We start from the raw sequence: 17,394 nt of genomic DNA, 5'->3' as shown, positions 1-17,394 counted from the left end.
CGAGATAGTCAGCTTATGTCACATGGTATATACACATCCGTAGAGGTCATAATATGGCAAATGGTCAAGAAATAGACATCTGGGCTTTGGGTACAGCAAGAGGTTAGACCAGAGCACATGGTATAAAATCCATCATTTCTGAAAAATAATGTTTTCAGTAGGTGAAAAGCAGATTCTTTACCGCTGAGTCACCAGGGAAGCCCACTTAGGTTATAATAATTACAGACTAACATGGTCAGTACTAATCTACTGAAAATCTTGGAAATTAATATCATATTTATTCATGAGTTAAAATTAAAATCAGAAACTCTCGAACTCATTTTTAAGACTATAATTGAAAATTTCCACACAATGTGACAAACCTATCTGAAACAAAATATTGATGAAAAAGCTACGAAAGTGTAAATTTATACATCTCAACACTACATATCCAAACTATTCTATAGGTTAAACACTGTTTTTCAATATAGTATAACACAAAAGTGGTTCTGTCCTAAAGGCATAATAAACTAGAGTATATGCAAAAATGTATGCATATTAAAATGCACAATACTTTATAATAAAAAATTGTATAAGCTTATATTTTCCCTGATGGTTGCTGACCTCTGGAATTCAGGTACAAGGATAATCAGAGGGAGAACGCTGAAGAACTTTAGTCCCAGATATATTGTCAGAGAGACAGAAAAAGCATTTAAACTGAATATTTGATTATTGAAGACCATCCTCCTAAGCAAAATATTTTCCCTCAATTACACTTAATTATTTAATTGTTTACATTTACTAATGAAACGAAACAACACAAAACAAACAACTGTCGGGGGCTGTTTTCAGCAGACACATAATCATCCATCAGCGTGTACAGAAAGATTCTTAAAATTATATGAAGCTGGTCTGTTTAAAGAGAAAGGCATATTTTATCCCAATCAATGCATAAGAGTAAAATTATCCATAACTGAGGCATGTTTCTCTGATGTACAGTTCAGCTGTAATGATCCCCACACACTGCTCTTGCACATCAATTATGATAATCATAATCATGGTCGTTGAACTGGGTGTTCATTATTATCAGGATGCTGGTGACAGCAGATTCAATCACCGGGTGCTATGGGCAAGCAGTCACAGTCCCACCCAAGTTTCTGCAGACAGCGACGTGCCACATTAAATCTATGATGTGTTCCACATCCCACTCCATTCCAAACGCTGTCGACGGTAAAGGTCAACTTTATGTTCTGTGCAATATGCTTAGGCTCTCTAAATTAATTCTTTGGAGTACTAGATATTTTTATGCTTTGTAGCTTATAAAATTCTGTTTAGGACCAAAATGCATGTGAAAATAACACAAAAGGGCTGATCTACTGCTGTAATTCACCTATAATAAGGCATAGGAGGAGAAGCTCTGTCAACATGAACCATCTTAAAAGTCTCTTCTTGAATTTTGCGAATATGGGAAAACATGAAGTGGTTCTATTATAGTCAGTTGTCCAAAATGCATATGAAACTCATTCTTATTCAGATAAAGGCCTGAGACTATCATTTCTGCTTCAGTAAATATGAACATGATCAGATGTTTTGACAATCAAAAGAATGTTTTTAGTAGACAATTTTTTCTTGGCCAACTCTTTTAGACCTAGTCAGATAGATGAAATTAATGGTGACTAATAGATTCCACTTATTTAATTTCATTTCTTTTTCAGATATTGAGATCAGCACAACAAAGAATTTATAAATACAAAGTCTTTAGGTGAACTTAAAAAAAGTTTGACCATTTAAGACACAGATCTAGAATCTAACAATTAACTTGGAGCATTTTACAGTTAGATAAAAGAAATATGAGTAAGTTATATGATATATATACTTTATTATTGATTTCCATAAATTCAAAAAATGATATATATTATTTTTCACTACTGATTTTCATACTGTCAGGAAAATTATATTATTTGCTCTTAATCTGCTGACTTTGTGATGTCTTTCTGTACTGTTCATGTTAATAGCATTAAAATAAAACAAAAATATTAAATACTATTTATTAACTGATTTAATGTGAATATGATTAGAGAAAGAAAACATTTTACTTTTCTCTCAATGTACACCCTTTATCTTAGTTGTATAACAAATGGCCTGACAGTTACAACCTCCATGCTTAAAGAAAACAAAAGAGAAAAAAATTCTCCAGGCAGACAAACTTAAAACATGATGCAAAGAGTGGAGAACAGGAACCAAATATATTTGTTTCTTAATTTCAGTAAATCTAATGCATTCAACTAAATCTTATGTGTATTTAAATGTTTGTAAATAGCCCATCTCCCAATAGAAGCAGCATAAAACTACACCAGTCTTTTCCCTCTTCAACATTTTGAACTTAACAACTCACTAAAACAATCCTTCATCTACTAGTAACGAATAAGTTGTGGTCTCATGTCTCCAAAATCAATAAACAAAGTTTTATATAAAATAAAGAAAAATCTGCAGGCTTTTAATCATTTATTGGGCACAAATTCACCCAGATCACTGAGCAGTAAGTCAAAACATAACATATTTTCATAGAAACAATAGAATGGCTACCTTTGTACTTTGTAGAATCTATTGGCTACACAGGAATAATTTGTCAATTTAATAAGGTTATTTTAAGAGATCAGAGGAAGTAGAAAAGAAGGAAATGAGGAATAAAATTAAATTTGCATTTAATATCTTTCTATGTGATTTTGTGCAAGTGGATTAATGATTTATTAAGACATAAGGAATCTCTACACTTTCTTAGTTTTCAGGATCTAAAAGAATGATTATTTGTCATTAACTTTTCAAGTATGTGTACTTTCTAAAAGTATACAGAGGCAACAACGATTCCTCCAAAAGAACAAAATAAACTTTTTTTTTTATTAGTGAATATCCAAGAGTCTCTATAACTTGATTAATCTAGTAAGATGAATGCATAGTCTTGGAATATGTCAAACATATGAATAAACCTATAGCATAAAACCCAAAAGAACCATATTATTTTAGGAAAGAAACACTGGCACAAGGATTTTTCTTATACTGAAGTAGTGCAGTGTCTTCAGGTAAGTCATTTACATTTTAAGGAAACGAAATGAGATTTTCCTTGAATTAAATAGAATGGTGACGGCTTAACAACAAAAAAATAAAATTCATGTCAAATAGAAAAATGAGATGTAGATCACATTATGTACATTCAAAATACAAAATTAAAAGGTTTAAAAATCATATTTACCCTATATTCTGAATGGCTGCATATTAGGTAAAAAACAAATGCCTAGCATAGTCTTGGTATGGATTTTTAATGTAATAATATTATTATCAACTTTCAGGTTTATCAGTCAGTGGACCAGATTGAACTACTCATTGTAAATATTCCTTATGCCATGGAATTACTGTTTAGTGTTCTAGAAGACTATTTAAAAAAACAACAACAACAAAACAAAAAGACTTAGCAGCTACAAAAGAAAAAGCGACTTCCTAAGGAATCCAAGCACGAGTTCCTTTTGACAATGCCATTATTTACAATGTCCTTAAAAAAGAACTTTTCTTAGAATTTGGCAAAGAAAGATCTCATTTCCCTTAAAGGTCTAACATGTTTCTTTCACTTGAGCAGTGAGGATGCCTCTGCAACTTTTGTTCTCTGCATCTTAGATACCAACAGGTTGCATTTCCTAAGTCTCTGACCACCACAGTCACGTGCAAGCATGTTCATTGCTCAGTCATGTGAGGCTCTTTGCAGCTCCAAGGACTGCAGCCCGCCTAGGTGCTTTGTCCATGGGATTCTCCAGGCAAGTATACTGGAGTGGGTTGCCATGCCCTCCTCCCAGTCCTCCTTTATTTTGTGGGCATAGGTGCTCTTCTCATCTAAGATTGTTTCCCCATGTTTAAATTTCTAGAATATGGCCTACATTGTATTTGCCACTTGATAAGGTGCCCTCAGGGTCTTTCCTGGTGGCTCAGCAGTAAAGAATCCACCTGCAATGCAGGATACATGTGTTCGATCCCTGGATTGGGAAGATCCCCTGAAGAAGGGCATGGCAACCCACTCCAGTATTCTTGCCTGGAGAATTCCATGAACAGAAGAGCCTGGCGGGCTATAGGTCATAGGGTCGCAAAGAGTCGGACATGACTGAAGCAACTTAGCACGCACGCACGTAAGCAGGTGTCTTAAATCCTTTTGGTAGGAGACTGTAAATGAATAAATCCTCATTGACAGACTACTAATAGAAACAATAGGTGTGGTAGTGTATGGAACTCAGTAGCTTTAGGCCCTTTCCAGAATATAATTTCCTGCTCTACTTTGTCTGTATAATTTTGATATAAGTTTGAGTTTCTAATTGCTAGACAATAGGTTAAAAACCTAGTAAGAACTTTCCTTGTTACCTCCTATTGTGTAAGACATGTAGGTAGGTGTTTTCCCATATTAGAAATTTTAGTTTAAGTGCCAGCAATTATAATTCTGGAGTCCAAAAGTAAATGTTTATCTGCTTTTTCCTTTTCTATGTCAAATATATAGATAGGATATCACATATATCTCCCCTTCCTTTCTTCCTTCTTCCCTCCTACCCTCCCCTCCTTCCTTTTTCCCTTCCTTTCTTCTTCCTTCTTTCCTACATACCTATCTACATATACATGGAGGTTGAAAGAAAGCAAGAAAGCACTGATCTCCATGCCTGAGAGTTAGCTTAACACTATTCCACAGATTCAGACTTGACCCTAATTGGCTTTGCCAAAGCTAATGATCCATGCCATTGACCACAGGGTGGCCAAACCATAAAACACAAGAACACAACAAAAAAAAAATCCACAAAAAAACTTAAACCTCTTACTGACACAGTAAGCTGCACTATCTTCCTATAAAATAGCTAAAAATAATTCTGTAACCATGAGGGTGTTAGTTGTCATCAGAGTATATTTGCTATAATCAGTGTCCATTTTTAGCCTTTTCAAAGAAACATTATTTTCTTTTTAATGTTGCATTGACTCACCTTGTTACAGATCCATCTCTTAGGATTTTCATCTCGGAAATGTTGAGTTCCATAAGCATCAGGCCCATATTTGCTTGATAAATGCATTGTCGGGACGTATTTTTTGTTTTTGTGATAGGAAGAAAATGGCAAAAACCTGAAAGAACATTAAGGTCATCATCTTAATTTGATTTGTAGAGACATTTGATTAAAAAAAAGAATTTAAAGAAGTCATAAATTATAGGGAAAATAACACATGGCTTGGAATCAGAACACCAGGTCTTCACTGCAATCTTGGCCACTGACTATCTCTGTTACTAACTTCTACGTATCTTCATTTCTTATTCCACAAATGGAGACACTAAAATTTTACAGAATTTTGTGGGTCTCAAATATTTGCTAAATATAGAGAATGTTAATTAATTAATTAACTGTGCCAAGTAACTCAAAACTCATCAGATAAGTAAAAATGCCCTTAATAAGATGGTACTCCCCAAATGTAAAGGATGGCTACTATTGCAACTCTCATTGAAATGGGCTTTCTTCACATCTTAACCTCCCAAATAATAAAGGCATTCTTGGTACAGAGTATGGATAAAGAAGCTTTTGAGTCAGTCAGACCTATATTTGCATCTTAGCTTTGGCCCTGCTATCTATGTTCCCTCATGCTATGGAGTAAACTGGAAGGAAAGTGTTAGCTGCTCAGTCACATCTAACTGTTTGAGAATCCATGAACTGTAGCCCACTAGGCTCTTCTATCTATGGGATTTTTTTCCAGGAAAGAATATGGAGTGGGTCATCACTCACTTCTTCAGGGGATCTTCCTGACCCAGGGATCAAACCCAGGTCTCCTGCATTGCAGGTAGATTTTTTACCATTTGAGCCATAAATGAACAACTTAATATACACAAAACTTAACATGGTGCTGAAAACAATGAGTTCAACAATGAATTCAATAAATAATGGTATTGCCAAAGTAGAAGTAGCTTATTGTTATAGCTCTCAGTATTGGCACCACTATCACCATCACCATCATCATTATCATCATTAGTTTTAATGTTATTTTGATCAACATAAAAATAAAAATTTTAAACTCTCACAGAACATCTAAGATCATGATACATTTATAGTGTAACCTGATGAATTGTTTAACCCCTCATCAAAACCTTCTGAAATAAGAGTAAAGGGATTTTTTTTTTTAAGTTATAAGTTCATAGGAAAGAGGACAAAAGAGAAAAAACAGAAGAGGAAAATGCTAACAAATTTTTGGCAGGTGGAATGCAGATAGAAAAGTCGAGTTCCAAAAGAGGAAGAGGCCAAAGAGAAATTATGCCATTAGTCCTGCAGAATCCTGGAAGATTCTGGAAACTACTGCAATGGGTGAGAGTGAAGAATAAAGCTGAAAACAGGTGAGAAACCTATGCAACCGCCCAGGTTTCTCTCCCAATTCATATATTCATAAAAGAGTGTATTCTCATAAATATTACATCAGAAAGCTCTGGGCTGAGGCAAGCAGGCCAGAGTGAGGCACCAAATGAAATATATGAATTCTAATTCAAAGATTACTCACTGAACTCTCCCCTTGCTCCTCTTGAAGTGACCTGGCAGCTTGACTAATAGATTTCAGAAGACTAACTGTTTCTTCTCAAAAGATACTGAGAGTTCCCAGTTCAACAACTTCAAATATCAACATTTGGAAATTCCTTAATTAAAAGGTCATATCCCAGTGTCTATCAGTCAAATAAGCCACTCTCACACACAAATACACTTTTTAATCCGATGGTTAGAGTTTCTTTTTTAATGTGAATTTATGAATGGATTGTCATTTGGGGAAACTACCAAGATGGAGGGCTTTCCTAGTGGCTCAGATGGTAAAGAATCTGCCTGCAATGCAAGAGACTTGGGTTTGATCCCCGGATTGGGAAGATCCCCTGGAGAAGGGAATGGCAACCCACTCCAGTATCCTTGTCTGGAGAATCCCACGGACAGAGGATCCTAGTGGGCTATAGTCCATGGGGTCACAAAGAGTCGGACACAACTGAGCAACTAACATCAAGATGGAAGAAAAACTCATACATAAATATAAGAGATAATCTAGAAGAAACATATAATATAGGAAAGAGGAGTAAACATCAGAAAATTTTAATTAATATAATCAAAGGAGACATGGTATCAATAATATTAGAGCTAGATCCTGTTTTAAATACAAGAAACTTTTAGAGGAAAAAAGCAAGCACTGGGAAGTAAGTATTTAATTTACAACTAAATTAAATATTCTGCCAAGAAAAATACTTTGAAATTCAGAGACAGAAAAAATGAAATTGAGGTTAAACAAATTTTGGCGCAGATGTTGATATTTTCACATATATTATCTTATGTGATTTATTATAATCTTATATTATCTTATTTAATTAAGACAAGGAAAGGGCCTTTATAAAAATCCCAATTCAATTGAAATTTCTCCCATTATATTCCTGAACTTGTTTAAAAAATAAGCTTAGAAAATGTGTTATTTCATCAAGTTTCACACCTCTCTACAATTTCTTTTTAATGTTTATTAAGAAATTTCTTTTAAATATTTTTCCTAAGAAAATACCCTCTACATCTATTTAAGATAAAAAATAAACAGAACACAGAGCTTTGAATATACAAAATTACACAAGCATGTATTATATATGCCCTTGGGAAAAGAGCTCTCATGTAAGACAGATTATGGTCCTTCCAGTGCTAATTTGCACATGGGATGGACAACACTCACACAAAAAATTAATGTGGCCCCAATGTCCCTTAGTATACAGAGGGGGTGCTGTGAAACGGCTGCTGCACTTACACTTTTTATCACTTCTGAATTGCATTTTAATAGTACATTTTTCTTTTGTGTCTGGGCAAAATTTGCTTTCTCAAGAGACTGGATGGCTGAAAAGATAAGGCTCAAAGACTAGGTATTTCCCTGCACATGAATTAATTTTAATTCCATTGAGCCATAATGTTTCATTAGAGAAACAGGTAGTGCATATTAAGTGCACATGTGTATGTGTATATCTGTATATATAATGAAACTATTTAGATTCATTTATAAATAATATTTAAAATCTATCTTCAAATTCAGAAGAAATTATTTAAGCCTCAGATAGATTGCTTAAGTACAAACAACTATGAAAACCCTAAAAATAAATTGAGCTTTCAATCAAAAGTTTACACAATGATTAATTTTACTTTTAAAATGGTATCTTTTAACTGTTTTAAATATATATTCAGATGTGCTTTATTCTTGCAGAGAGTACTTTTCAATTAACTGAACATTATATTAAAGAAGAAGGTGTTATGGGTTTGACTATTAATTTTTATAATTTCCTCAAAGACACAGATCTGGCAGAAATTCTTAAATTCAATGTGGAGATACAGTGGTATATACAAATAAGTCATTACTTGAGAGTCTGCAGAGTTAGAAAAGAATTGGTAGAGGTCTCAGGAAGCAAAAATTAAAATTAATCAACATATACAAACTAGTGGAGAAGGAAATGGCAACCCACTCCAGTACTCTTGCCTGAAGAATCCCATGGACAAAGGAGCCTGGTGGGCTACAGTCCATGGGGTCGCAAAGAGTTGGACATGACTGAGCGACTGACACACACAAACAAAATAGATGGAAGTGAGTTAGAGAATGAAAACGGTTGCTGAAGAAACTGAAAGGGGCTCAGAATAACTAGAAAACTGAGTTCTTTATGAAGGAAGCAAAGGAGAGCATGATCAGCTTTATAGCAGAGATGAGATGGCCCTAGGAGACTATGTATAGAAATATATTACAGATCTTTATAAATTGTGAAACATTTTCCTCCATATATATTGATTGCCCAAAAGAGTAGTTATCTAAGTCATGATGAACCCTGACTTAGGTAAATCATTTCAAACTGGGCATGGAGATAATGATTCATAGATAGTGAGACACATAGCTGGGGAACAAGTCTCAAACATCTGTTCAGTTTCAAACATGTCCTAGAGAAGCCTTCTCTCTGTTAAAGGGTGACTAATGAAACATATGTATTAAGCTCAAAGCAGGATTAAGGGTACTTTATTACAAGTTAGGAATTTGACTCCAGATAACAATAAATTGTCCAATGAGTTAAGATCACAATAAATTCTCCACTGCATTATGCAAAGCATGTGAATTAAGCCTTCTCGCCTGGGCTAGAGGCAGGAAAAAAGAACCAACTAGACCAAGTTTGAATGCAGAGTGCATTTGGAATGCAGAGTTCCAAAGAACAGCAAGGCGAGATAAGAAAGCCTTCCTCAGAGATCAATGCAAAGAAACAGAGAAAAACAATAGAATGGGAAAGACTAGAGATCTCTTCAAGAAAATTAGAGATATCAAAGAAACACTTCATACAAACATGGGCACAATAGAGGACAGAAATAGTATGCACCTAACAGAAGCAGAAGATATTAAGAAAAGGAGGCAAGAATACACAGAAGAACTGTAAAAAAAAGATCTCAATGACCCAAATAATCATGATGGTGTGATCACTCACCTAGAGCCAGACATCCTGGAATGTGAAGTCAAGTGGGCCTTAGGAAGCATCACTACGAACAAAGCTAGTAACGGTGATTGAATTCCAGCTGTGGTATTTCAAATCTTAAAAGATGATGCTGGGAAAGTACTGCAGTCAATATGCCAGCAAATTTGGAAAACTCAGCAGTGGCCACAGGACTGGAAAAGGTCAGTTTTCATTCCAATCCCAAAGAAAGGCAATGCCAAAGAATGCTCAAACTACTGCACAATTGCACTCATCTCACACGCTAGTAAAGTAATGCTCAAAATTCTCCAAGCCAAGCTTCAACAGTATGTGAACCGAGAACTTGCAGATGTTCAAGCTGGATTTAGAAAAGGCAGAGGACCCAGAGATCAAATAGCCAACATTCACTGGATCATCAAAAAGCAAGAGAGTTCCAGAAAAACATCTACTTCTGCTTTCTTGACTATGCCAAAGCCTTTGACTGTGTGGATCACAACAAACTGTGGAAAAATTCTTCAAGAGATGGGACTACCAGACCACCTGACCTGCCTCCTGAGAAATCTGTATGCAGGTCAAGAAGCAGCAGTAGAATCAGACATGGAACAACAGACTGGTTCCAAAATAGGAAAGGAGTACATCAAGGTTGTATATTGTCACCCTGCTAATTTAACTTATATGCAGAGTACATCAAGCAAAATGCCAGCATGGATTAAGCACAGGCTGAAATCAAGATTGCCAGGAGAAATATCAACAACCTCAGATACTCAGATGACACTGCTCTTATGACAGAAAGCAAAGAAGAATGAAAGAGCCTCTTGATGGAAGTGAAAGAGGAGAATGAAAAAGTTGGTTTAACACTCAACATTCAGGAAACCAAGATCATGGCATACGGTCCCACCACTTCATGGCAAACAGACGGGGAAACAATGGAAACAGACAGACTTTATTTTCTTGGTCAAAATCACTGCAGATATTGACTGCAGCCATGAAATTAAAAGATGCTTGCTCCTTGGAAGAAAAGCTATGACCACCCTAGACAGCATATTAAAAATGAGAGACATTATTTTGCTGACAAAAGTCTGTCTAGTCAAAGCTATGGTTTTTCCAATTGTCATGTATGGATGTGAGAGGTGGACCATAATGAAAGCTGAGCAACAAAGAATTGATGCTTTTGAACTGTGGTGCTAGAGAAGACTTCTTGAGAGTTCCTTGAACTGCAAGGAGATCCAACCAGTCCATCCTAAAGGAAATCAGTCTTGAATACTCATTGGAAGGACTGATGCTGAAGCTGAAACTCCAATATTTTGGCCACCTGATGGGAATAACTGACTCATTTGAAAAGACCCTGAGGCTGGGAAAGATTTAAGGCAAGAGGAGAAGGGGATGACAGAGGATGAGATGATTGGATGGCATCACCAACTTGATGGACATGAGTTTGAGCAAGCTCCGTGCGTTGTTAATCGACAGGGAAGCCTGGCGTGCTGCAGTCCATGGGGTCGCAAATAGTCAGACATGACTGAGTGACTGAACTGAACTGAACTGAGAGCAAGTTTGTCCCCACATTTGTAATCTGACTTGTCCTGAGTCTCATCAGCTAGCAAAAATCAGATGTGATGAGAGGTGTGATAAGCGATAGGGCAGATGGGGAGAAGAGCCTTTCTCTTTAACCACTTGTCAAAAGGGTAAAAGAAGGGATGGTCAATGATTCTCCCCACTGAGAGCAACATCAGGCCAGCACTTGAGTAATGGGGTATACTAATAGGTCAGGAGAAACTCTGGAGAGAGGTAGCCCTCACGGAATGTGACCCTGGGTGGGACCAGTCCCCCAAAGAGCAGCATTCGCCCTCCCTGAGCTGAAGGGGGTGGAGATGGGGCAGAAGGGGAGGCAAGGAAGCCAAAGGGAGATGTCCACTTTCCCTAGAGGCAGCTCCTTATAACACAGAAATGAATATTCAATTCTGGGCCTGTATTATCAGATAAGCAAATAATCAATAGTAAATACTAGGGGACTTGATTCATAGTTAATTCAATCCACCATTGTGCCTTGTTCAGTCATGTCCAACACTTTGCGACCCCATGGACTATAACCCACCCAGCTCTTCTGTCCATGGATTTCCCCAGCAAGAATCCTGGAGTGGGCTGCATTTCCTTCTCTGAGGATCTTCTCAACCCAGGGATTGAACTCATGTCTCCTGTGTCTCCTCCACTGGCAAGCAGAGCCTTTACCTGCTGAGCCATTGAGAAAGCCCACCAGATATGTCTTAATTGTTCAATAGTACTGTGTTCAGACACTGAGTATAAAAAGGTGAATCAGCAGAAGCCTCACCCTAAGACCCTTAAAATCTAATAACGGAAAGAGCGAATAGCTGTACCAGTATACAAGGGGAGAAAAACAAAATTTCATGATAAAACAAAAACAAAAGAGTATAGGAACAGAAAGCACTGGGGAAATATCTAACCTGTTTTTTAACAAATGGGTCAGAGTTCACTAGGCAGAAATGAAAACCGAAAAAGAGGATGCAGAAGTCATAGACCAGTATGGGTATAGGCCCAGAGGCAAAACTTGGAACCCACATGTGGGGTCTTGGATGTATGTAGTTCATTGGCCTTGAAAATAGGAATGATGCTCTTCATAGGGTGCTTATACTGGCTCCTCTCAGAACAGGTAAAGCTTCTGTAGCCTTATCTCATTTTCCTTAACATCCCTGTGGAATACTGTCCTCAGTTACTTTATCCTTTGCTTACAGATTCTATCACCAAGTTCTGTAACCATCTCTAGGGCTCTGTGTGGCCCTTTCTATGAGGGTAGACTTGCCCACAGCACGTTGAAGGCTGATCCACACTGGGGACAGAGGAAGGGTAACCCATTCCTCTCTCTCAAAACTATGCTGCTCATTAATACCAGTTTTCTAGAACCTATCTTCAGGGAAGGAATGGAGATGCAGATATTGAGAACAAACTTGTGGACCCAGTAGAGGAAGGAAAGAGTGGGACAAACAGAGGAAGAAGCATCGACATACCCACATTACCATGTGTAAATAGATAGCTGGCAAGAAGTTACTGTAGAGCACAGGGAGCCCAGCTTGATGTCCTGTGATGACCTAAAGGGGTGAGATGGGGGGAGGGGAGGAAGGTTCAAGAGGTGGGGACATATGTATAATTATGACTGATGTGTGTTGTTGCATGGCAGAAACAAACATAACATTGCAAAGTAATTTTCCTCCAATTAAAAAATAAATGTAAAAAACACTATGTGGCTAAATTGGAAGCCTTGTGATCTTTTGATATCAGATGTCTGACATTTTCCTTCCTTTTATTGGAGGTTTCTTACTAATGAGCTCTAAAGTGAATACAGGATACTTCAATCCTTCACTCTCTTCATTTGGAAAAAAATAAACAAAAATAAATACTTTTCCATCATCACAGATTGCGTAAAAAATGATTTCATCTTCAAATCTGGAAACCTCCTACACTTCATAGTCAATAAAATATAATGAGATGCTAGCTTAGCAAATATAGTCGTATGAATTATACTGTCTTCATGTTTGACTAATTGAATTTTGTAGACTCAAAGGATAGTTTACTTATATCTTAAGAGTGATTCTAAGATGCTATTGTTTTTTAACTAAAAAATGACCAAAGAATCAGAAAAATCAATTGTCAGTTTTATCGTATATGCTACAGAGTGGGAAATATGCCAATTATTTTCTTATTGTTCTTATAGGGGAACCATAGAACATGCTGAAGAAATCGCAAGCTGCATTAATAAAGATCTTGGTCAATGAGCAGCCTGACTTGTTCCAATCATTGACAACACTGGGAGGGCAGACAGGCCTAAACAGGATACAAGAGTCAGTGCTGGGGTTCACCCCAGGATCTCTGCTGAAAGATCTGCTGAAAGGTCTATCTAGAATACTTGCAAAAGGAGAAGCTGGATTAAGAGTTTAGTAATGTTCAAAATAGGGCAGTTATTTAATTGTGTGGTATATAAAAAAAGAGAATAAAAGGGAAAAAAAATCCACTATAGTCTGATTAACAGAAAGGAATTCCCTTAGTTCCAGAGGCAATTCCCTTTGGTCTACAAAACTTAATTTGACAAGTAAGAATGCCTAGGTATAGAAGTGTGCAAAGAGCTGATGAAAGAATTAGGAGAGAGAATATGAACAAGGCAAGTCAATTTAATCTAATAAACTAATCAACAAACAAAAATTTCCATGTTATCATAAAAGTACAGCTGCTCAAATATTACATATTCTATTAGACTCTAGTATTTTAATCATTATTGTAATATAGAAAATAACAAATTTAATGTTTTGAGGGCTGAGTTACAGCCAGTTCATTTCTGATTTCATTGTCAGATAACTTAGTTCTCATTAACCAACTGTAGGAATTTTTTTTAAGGTAAAGCATTTTTAAAAGCCACTCAATTGGAAATATACAATTATTTATGTCAATTGTATATGAACTAGAATGAGATATGTTTTAAATTGGTAGTATGTATAACTGACAATGAATATTGACTAAATATAATGAATTAATAGTGAATATATAAAATTTCATGATACATGTAAGTGAAATCATTGTTCCATACACCTTAAACTTCTATAGTGCTGTATGACATATCTCAATAAGACTGGAAAAAATGAATACTGAATAATCTTAGCCCTTCCAAAAATATCAGGTTAACAGTCCCATTCATAAGATAGGGTTATAGAATACTGAATATCTCCTTTTTACTTTATAACATAGAATAATATAAGTTTGAGAATGAATTTAGCAATTAAAGATATCTTTTTATAATTTTCAATATGAGAAATAAAGTGTTTCACTGTCTGTATTCATAATATAAATGTCCAGATAAACCTAATATATATAGCTCATTAATACCAACAGAGGGATTTCAAAAACATCGTCTAATAACCTATCAAGATGTTTTATCTAGTAGAGTTTCAGTTGAAGAGATGTTTGTAAAATGAGTAACAACTTGAAATAGGAATTAGGCAGACCATTTATGGATGAAGACAGCTTTCAGTGAGATTTTAATGTAACCATTGCTATAAGCATTTAATATATAAAGTGTTTCATACTTAGAGTAAAATTCATAATAGAAATTGAAAACTCATAAACTATTCAAGCAGCAGTATCAATAACATAAATTTCTCCCCCAGGGTGGTGATATAATATTTAAATATAAAGAATGCAAATGGCTTAGACTATCTGTTCAGCTAGATAGTGAGCTTGTATTACAAACTTCTAAATTTAAATGGGAAGACCTATTTTGCCCTTCTCATTATAGTTTTCTTATCTTAAGAGGACTAGCATTCCCTGGATATATTATTGTTATTATTAACAATCTCCAGGCACGTTGATTCAATAACTTCATTACATCTGTGCAACTTTCTGAAACATATTTTACAGAGTTGACTTTACTTTCCTCTAGTTAACTGTGGAAAACTTAACCGAAAAAAGAAAAGACTCTACTAAAGAGATACTGAATTTAAATGCCCCAGCTACATAGTATTCACACAGGTTCTTCTTTTAAGAGGCGATTTACAACATTAAATGTTTTAAGTTCAGATATTTTCAGGACTTGTATAATTGATATTAAAAAATATATAATTAAGCAGAGAAATAAGACTGTGAGAAACACTTGTACAAACTATCCTTAAGAAAGTCTAAGAATGAAATAAGCTGCCACTAAAAAGAAAACTCAGCAGTGGCCACAGGACTGGAAAAGGTCAGTTTTCATTCGAATTCCAGAGAAAGGCAATGGCAAAGAATGCTCAAACTACCGCACAATTGCACTCATCTCACATGCTAGTAAAGTAATGCTCAAAATTTTCCAAGACAGGCTTCAGCAATACGTGAACCGTGAATTCCAGATGTTCAAGCTGGTTTTAGAAAAGGCAGAGGAACCAGAGATCAAATTCCCAACATCTCTGGATCATCAAAAAAGCAAGAGAGTTCCAGAAAAACATCTATTTCTGCTTTATTGACTATACCAAAGCCTTTGACTCTGTGGATCACAATAAACTGTGAAAAATTCTGAAAGAGATGGGAATACCAGACCACCTGACCTGCCTCTTGAGAAATCTGTACGCAGGTCAGGAAGCAACAGTTAGAAGTGGACATGGAACAACAGACTGGCTCCAAATAGGAAAAGGAGTATGTCAAGGCTGTATATTGTCACCTGCTTATTTAACTTCTACGCAGAGTACATCATGAGAAACGCTGGACTCGAAGAAACACAAGCTGGAATCAAGATTGCCAGGGGGAAGTATCAATAACCTCAGACATGCAGATGACACCACCCTTATGGCAGAAAGTGAAGAGGAGCTAAAAGGCCTCTTGATGAAAGTGAAAGAGGAGAGTGAAAAAGTTGGCTTCAAGCTCAACATTCAGAAAACGAAGATCATGGCATCTGGTCCCATCACTTCATGGGAAATAGATGGGGAAACAGTGGAAACAGTGTCAGACTTTATTTTGGGGGGCTCCAAAATCACTGCAGATGGTGACTGCAGCCATGAAATTAAAAGATGCTTACTCCTTGGAAGAAAAGTTATGACCAACCTAGACAGCATATTCAAAAGCAGAGACATTACTTTGCTGACTAAGGTCCGTCTAGTCAAGGCTATGGTTTTTCCAGTGGTCATGTATGGATGTGAGAGTTGGACTGTGAAGAAAGCTGAGCACCGAAGAATTGATGCTTTTGAACTGTGGTGTTGGAGAAGACTCTTGAGAGTCCCTTGGACTGCAAGGAGATCCAACCAGTCCATTCTGAAGGAGATCAGCCCTGGGATTTCTGTGGAAAGAATGATGCTAAAGCTGAAACTCCAGTACTTTGGCCACCTCACATGAAGAGCTGACTCATTGGAAAAGACACTGATGCTGGGAGGGATTGGGGGCAGGAGGAGAAGGGGACGACCGAGGATGAGATGGCTGGATGGCATCACTGACTCGATGGATGTGAGTTTGAGTGAACTCCGGGAGTTGGTGATGGACAGGGAGGCCTGGCGTGCTGCAATTCATGGAGTTGCAAAGAGTCGGACACGACTGAGCAACTGAACTGAACTGAAAAAGAAAAACTTGCTAAGAAAAAATCAAATGTTCTTTGTTGAGTTATATCAGAGCAGCATATTCCAAACCAGTCAGTGGATAAAGGAATTCCATGGCTAACTGTGCTATCAACTCTAAGAAGCCAGGACACCTCTGCTATGTTGTTCATTGCCTCGTTCTTGGCATCTAACACAGTGTCTGGCACATATTAGGCTGCAGTAATATTTGAGGAATCAATGAGTGATTGAGTTTGCAAAATGCTATGTAGTATATTGTCCCCTCTTAGAAGTTTACACTAAATAAAAATATATTTAAGACTGGAAAGCCCTGTAAATGCCAAAAAGAAAAGTTTATTTCAAATATAATTTGTCCCAAGTTTATTTGATAGGATTCTCATTAATATTTTCCAGACTAGAGTTCAAGAGGCAAAGTTTGGAAAACACTGTTCTGGGTCAGAAAAAGAAAAAAGAAAGAAAAGGCTGCCCTATTACTGGGACTGCTACTATAGTGCTAATAAAGATTAAAGAGCAGTCACACTTGACTTCATTTCCTCTTGCTTGATTTATCTTTTAATGAGAATGATTTTGGTGATCAGATGGATTAAAACAAAACAAATAAAACTAGTTCAAGCTCAAGTCCAATATGTAAAAAAAAAAAAAAATGGTTGACAAGGATCATACTAAGTGTACAGCATAAATCTTGGGCTCTTTCTTGAGGACCTTATCATCTAGAACGAGGGTCTCCAATGTCTATGTCTGGAAAGGCCAGACTTACTCTTAATGAGTAATACACATTAACAAAAACTAAGAGTGCAAACTTTAATCAGTCATTGCCATGTGAGACCGGGGGCCTGCTGTTTC

General features: G+C 36.4%; 1 protein-coding gene across 4 annotated transcripts in view; it reads right to left on the bottom strand.

Moving 5' to 3' along the window:
• SPATA17 (spermatogenesis associated 17) overlaps nt 1-17,394 on the bottom strand; it is a 250,526-nt gene that overhangs the window by 68,614 nt on the left and 164,518 nt on the right. For 3 of the 4 annotated variants that reach the window (XM_069544611.1, XM_069544612.1, XM_069544609.1), the window contains exon 9: nt 4,986-5,121. In XM_069544611.1, coding sequence (XP_069400712.1) covers nt 4,986-5,121 — 136 coding nt within the window. Of the gene's footprint in view, nt 1-1,099; nt 1,201-4,985; nt 5,122-17,394 lie in introns of those variants that run through there. The other variant, XM_069544613.1, reaches the window with a different exon arrangement.

This window comes from Ovis canadensis, chromosome 12, assembly GCF_042477335.2.
Source record: "Ovis canadensis isolate MfBH-ARS-UI-01 breed Bighorn chromosome 12, ARS-UI_OviCan_v2, whole genome shotgun sequence".
In the NCBI taxonomy this organism is placed as follows: domain Eukaryota; kingdom Metazoa; phylum Chordata; class Mammalia; order Artiodactyla; family Bovidae; genus Ovis; species Ovis canadensis.
Note: the sequence above shows the minus strand (reverse complement) of the source record. Positions and strands in the feature narration are given on the sequence as shown.